The following is a 6,089-nucleotide window of genomic DNA, read 5'->3' as shown; positions in this document are numbered from 1 at the left end:
AACTCAAAGGAATCAAGGATATCATATGAGGGTAACACACACATGACGAGGTCATTGGACAAAACAATTGAATGAATTGTTTTCATAAAGAGTATACAATAAGGAGTTTTCAATATGGTACTTCTTGTGGACTAACTCCATGATTAAGTAATTGCGAAATTTCGTAACGATGCTTCTAGACATAATTGCAATTACTAGAGCCTAATTATATATATCTGATTGGTCTCTCTGCTAGCTCAACAAAAGCTCGATCGGACTGCATTTGAATCAAAAGAGAATTTTACAACATTGGAAATAATTTAATTGAGTTGATTTATTCGATGTGAAATAAAATTAGGTGGTCGTGAGAATTGTTCAACTAGAGGATTTGATTAAATAATTTTCTTGAAAAATTAATTTGGACAATCTAAGTGGTTTTTAGGAAAATTAATTTTGGTAAAGTAAAATTAAATTAATCAAATTAATTAAAATTAATATGATATTTTTAGAAATTAATTTTCAAGTAAGACAATTGGTCTAATAGGTAATTAAACTTGAAATTTGGACCTGATATCCTAAATTTGGCCCGGGAGCCCAAAACCGAGACCAAGACCCAAAAACTAGTTGACCCGGGCCTGGCATGTGAAATTGGGTCGACGGTCCAACCGGTGGCTAGACTAGACTGGTCAAGTCGTCACTGATCCGGACCGAACTAGCAGTAGCCGAATCGGCTCGGGGTGTCATAAAGGTGTCGCACCTGCATCACCAGACATGGCGGCACCGGCGACTGCGACATTCTGATGGTCGACGATGGTTGGTCTTCGGTGGTTAAGTAGTGAAAGAGTTACACTTCTACTAGGACTCTACTAGAGAATTTGATTTCAGATTAACTATTCCAAAAATAATATTATTTTAATAGTTTAATATTAAATTTAATTTAATAATTATCTTAATAGTATTTTATTAATTTAATATTAAATTAATTATCTTAATATTAAATATTATTTAATGTTTATCTTACAAATAAACATTTTATTATTTTAATAAAATTTAATACTAAATTTAATCTAATATTTATCTTGATAAATATTATACTAATTTAATATTGAAGTGATTAAGTTTAATCATAGTTGAACTCTCTAAACTCTCCCTATATAAAGAGAGTCTTGGGTCATTATTTGAAACATACTTGAATTCAAGAGAAAGTTGTAGAGAGAAAATTCCTTTAAGAGATTATTTTAGAAATTTTCTAGAGATATTTTTCTAATTTACAACTTAACCCAAAAGTTTAGAGAAATTATGAAATTACCCATTGGTAATTTTTTGTGAAAAAATTTCTAATTCAAAGCTAGCAACACTCGGCAGATGTGAGCTTGAGGATAGCAAAGAAGGCTACTCGGTCGAAATGCTCATCCTAGATGAATCGAAAAGGTACAATTTTGATTAAGTGTTTATTACTTTAGATATCACAACTAAGATCTTGTTTTGGAAAAAATTTTAAAAACTTTGTTTTCCCTAAATTTATTTTTCGCTATATTTTTCAAACTCGTTTTTTCCAATAGTGACCACACACCGACGTGCATGCACCAGGACTATGAATCAACACTATTATACTTAAATATCTAGCGGCTTTATTGCAAGTGTGACATGTCAGTTATAATATTTGTAGTGTTATAATGGAACACCTAAGTATTCCAAGGATCGAACCCAAGAAAGTCGGGGACAAAGTGATCCCTAATCGACAAGTATGCAAATAGGAAGTCTAGTTAACTATTCACTAAATACTATATTACAGCAATTCATAATCAAAGGTAATTACACTAATTTAACTAAGAAATACTAAGAAGGACCAAATTGTAAAGCATGCAAAATTACACGATTAACAATTCAAGACACACAAGTGTTGGTTGACTTTCATGTTGTCAATTATTCTTTGGATTAGGGATCTAAAATGCTTAAACTACTAATTGGCTCAATTTTACCTCTCGGTCACCATTTTACCAAATTAAACAATTTAGTCTGGTTTATCTCTCGACCTTACCAAACTACTTCGGTACAACCAAATTGGTGTTTAATAGGATCTCATCTTGATCTCACCTATCTAAATATTCACCTAGAGGTGTCAATTTTAAGTTTCGAAGACTATTTTATTTAGTCCAATTTTTACAATTTAGTCTCTGTACCAAAAACTAATCAAACAACATTTCCATCAACCAACCATCATATATTTAGTTACCTAACATCATTTCTATACAAACAACAGCCCAATAAACATTCAAAGCATGCATTAGATTAAGTACAAAAAGTAGGGATAAGAAAGCTTAGTGGTTTCTTGATGAATGGTTGAAGGAAAAGATGTAGGCAACAATGGAGGTGAAAAAATATCAGAAAATATCATATTTTTAAGCTTTTAAATGAAAATGAAGCTGAGTTATATTAAAACCCTTGGATGAAATTGAAAATACAAGCTAAATTTTGAGTACTAAAATATAAATAACACCTAGCTAGAGTAACAATTAACTAACTAACAATTATCAGCCAACAGCTAAATACAACCTAAAATTTTTGGATACAATTGCCCCAAGACATTAAATTTTGATTGGGGTTGGTATTGGACAAAAACTACCTCTACAGTCAATTTTCTCCTCGTCCAATAGCGGTATCGCGATACCCAAGCTTCGATGTCGTGATATCAAAAACAATATCAAAATTAGGGGTCCCGGTGTCGCGATACCCATCCTAAGTGTCACGTTATCACTGCATTTGACCTCAATTTTCTTCACTTTAGCACCTTTAGGGGTATCACGACTTCCATGATCTCAGTTCGCAGTATCCACTCTGAATGATGATTTCCTTGATTTCGGGCCATTATCAACTTCTTACGCCAACTCAATCACGTCGTTAGGTTCCCAATGGCACCATTTGGCCAATTTTGGCCTGAAGAGGGTATAAAACTAATAAAAAATCATTTATTAATAACAAAAGTTAAAATTTGACAAAAGTAAAGAAAGTACACCTAAATTGCTTGAGAAGGGGGGACAATTGTTATACATTTACACATCAACACCGCTTATGCCACAACACTTGCAAGATGACATGCCAGCACAGGCAGCTTGATAGGCAATGCCAAAGTGTCATCAAGGGATTTGTCATGTCAGGTCCAATCTCATGTAATGATTCTAACGTTGCAAGTTTATCAACCCCAAAAGCAATTACATCCGTTCCAGGGTCAAATCAAACCCATTTTGATCTAACCCAACATAAGTCATCATGAAAGGGAGCCCACCTCAAGCTTGGATCTATCTATAAAAGCCAGTCTGATGAAGGGTATCATGTACCAAGATTAACGACTGTGAGCACAATTTGGATATAAATCACACCCATTACAACGACTCCTTACAGCCTTTACCTTTCATTCCATGTTGTAACAAAAAGGCAGGGTGATTTGATGAATAACCTAACCACCCAAATAGCATAATTGTAATTGGCTGAATCACATTGCTATTTCCATGATTATTAGAAAAAGTAATAATATCAAATTTCATTTTCCTTATCCTCACTTTTTTCTTTTTCCACACTTTTTCATCGGCTAATTAATACATTAATCTTATCTTCCCTTTATAAAGTTCCACTATAGGATTAGGAGGTTATGTCTGTCTGACCATTTCAATTTTTACTTTCACTATAATGGAAAACAACATCTAGCATCTCTTATCATTACTAAATTTCAGTTGTCAATATACATCATTTATCCAACTTCATTTTCAAACACCGAGGATCTTAACCATTTAATTTTTAAAATTTCACCAGCCAAGTTTGATAAATTTTGTATATTCTTATTTGGTAATTATAAAAATAATTGAATTTATTTTAATTGAATTAATAGAGTTAAGCATTGTGGTTCCATTTAACAGTATTAAAATTGCAATGCTAAAAGGTTGCTATTATAATGTGTACCTTGCAGCTTTATATAAGTGAAACTATAAAAAAAAATTGGCAATGCTCATATAAATTACAATTTATATTATACTCTCTCTCAAAGACACGACAAATTATATATAATATCTCTAAAATTCCATAAAATAATAACTCAAAGTCATTGGATTTACAATAGAGAAATAATAAATAAATTATTCTTAAGCTTCGTCACTCTTTTCCACTCGGGATGACTCGGTTAAAACAATCCCTCTTTCCCATCTCCTTCATAATCATTGTAAGGAAAAGAACTTCAAAATTACCCACTAATCACTCAAATAAGTCATAATGAAACCTAACCAACTCAGTAAAACTGTTAGCGCTTCCAACTCGGGTTGAGTCAACCAAGGAGGATCAGTCGTTTTTATTATATGCTTGCATTAGCTTTTAGTACACTGATTTATCGGCGACCCCATGAAGCAACGGTCGAGATTCGCCGAAACCCCCGAGTTTATTCTTCATGCCCACGTGGCAGCATCTCTGAAGAACCTCGAATGTCGAGAACCGGCCCGAGCCGGATCGGGATACGGCTCGGAGAATCTCCTCGAACAACGACTCGTCGCATGGGATGGTTAACGGTCCAATGTTGTTGAAACCGTACTCCTCTTCAGTTTGTACCAGGAGTTTTCTGAACATGGGGTGGTTAAGGTACGTCGCGCGTACGATAAATCTCCTGAGACTGGTGCCCACGCAGACCGCCACGTGTCCAGCAGGAACATCAGACGGCGCATGTCCGTTATTGTTGTTGTTGGCCGTTATCCGGGCATTCCTTCGCCACTGCTTCAGCATTTGTCGGATCCGAACTATCTGACGAATTTTCTGGCATTTTCCCATTCCGTGATACATTCGTTTCCCAAGAAAGTGACAGAAAATGAGCAAGGAACGTTAAAAGGAAAAGAGAATACTTTCCGAGAATGTGAGAGAAAGAGAAAAAGTGAAGTAGAAGAAGGAAGTTTCGGGTGGCGTGAGAAAAAAAAAATTTACTTGTGAGTTGAAAGTTTAGGGCGGAGGGAGGAATTATAAGGTCAAGGATAAAAGATATTGCCCTTGGACTTTGAGATAATTACGAGATTGTGTCTGCTGTTTCCATGGGTGTCATGGCCATGTGATCTACAGTAAGGTAATGAGACTTTAGCTAGCTTTAATCCATTTTTTAATTCATTAAAACATAATTTCTTTAGTGTTTAGTTAGTTTCTTGATGGTGGTGCATTATCTATTTAAATTATTATTTAAATTTATGATTAAAAATTTAACTGAGAAATGATTATTAATCTTCATAGTGTTTGTGTGGACTTCAATTGAATTGAAAAGAAAATCCTAAATTAAATTGAAGGTAAATTTATATTTTGGTCATTTAAGTTGTTAGGCTATTAAAATTGTTGTTATATGATTTTCTTTTATTACATTGTTTATATCAATCGAAAGCTTTCATTCTCCTTTTTTTTATAGTTCAATTTTTTTTCATGAAACAATTTTTAATGTTGCTAATTTGTGAAACAAAATTCAAACAGCTTTTTTCTTTAATTTTCAACATTGACTGTCAGATTGACTTGGAGCTAATGTGTGTTATTGTACTTGTCGAGCGTATTGATCCATCGTATCGATCGTCGAACTATCGCTTGGAGCTTACTAGTTAGACTTCTAAAAAGAAAAAAACTTAACAATTCTGCGACTTGAATGAAATCTTCCAAATAGCTCAATGACTTAAACGAAAACTTTTGAAAAATTTAGTGATTATTTTTAGCTTTTTAAAGTTAAGTGACCAAAATGTAAACTCATTTATAGTTTAATGACCTTGATAGTTTATCCAAAAAAATATGAGCTAAGAAGAAAAATATATTAGTAGGAGTATATAAAAAAGAATGTAAATAAGAGACATTCCTAATTTTTCTCATGATCCCGAGTTTTTTATTGTACATATTTTTCTTATATTAATTTTAATAAAAATTGCATGAGGAGTAGAGAAAAATATACAAGGAATAAATAAAGTGAAAAAAAATATTCTAATTACTTTTATATAAATAAAACAAACTTTTAATTTTTAACTTAGCCTTAAATAAGTTATTAATATAAAAAAAACAAGTTTAAAGGGCAGATGAAACAAAATAAATAAATACTTGATATTTAACACAAA

General features: G+C 32.7%; 1 protein-coding gene across 1 annotated transcript; it reads right to left on the bottom strand.

The window, feature by feature from the left end:
* Positions 1–4,031: 4,031 nt before the first annotated feature.
* Positions 4,032–4,955, bottom strand: LOC107918802 (auxin-induced protein 6B). Its single transcript, XM_016848393.2, has one exon. It carries the CDS (start codon positions 4,798–4,800, stop codon positions 4,342–4,344), a length of 459 nt encoding a protein of 152 aa, XP_016703882.1. The 5' UTR covers positions 4,801–4,955; the 3' UTR covers positions 4,032–4,341.
* Positions 4,956–6,089: the final 1,134 nt, after the last annotated feature.

This window comes from Gossypium hirsutum, chromosome D13 (genome assembly GCF_007990345.1).
Source record: "Gossypium hirsutum isolate 1008001.06 chromosome D13, Gossypium_hirsutum_v2.1, whole genome shotgun sequence".
NCBI lineage: Eukaryota > Viridiplantae > Streptophyta > Magnoliopsida > Malvales > Malvaceae > Gossypium > Gossypium hirsutum.
Note: the sequence above shows the minus strand (reverse complement) of the source record. Positions and strands in the feature narration are given on the sequence as shown.

Excerpts from the sequence above, each read along its gene's own strand:
- LOC107918802 (XM_016848393.2), bottom strand. The coding sequence starts at position 4,800 with ATGTATCACGGAATGGGAAAATGCCAGAAAATTCGTCAGATAGTTCGG.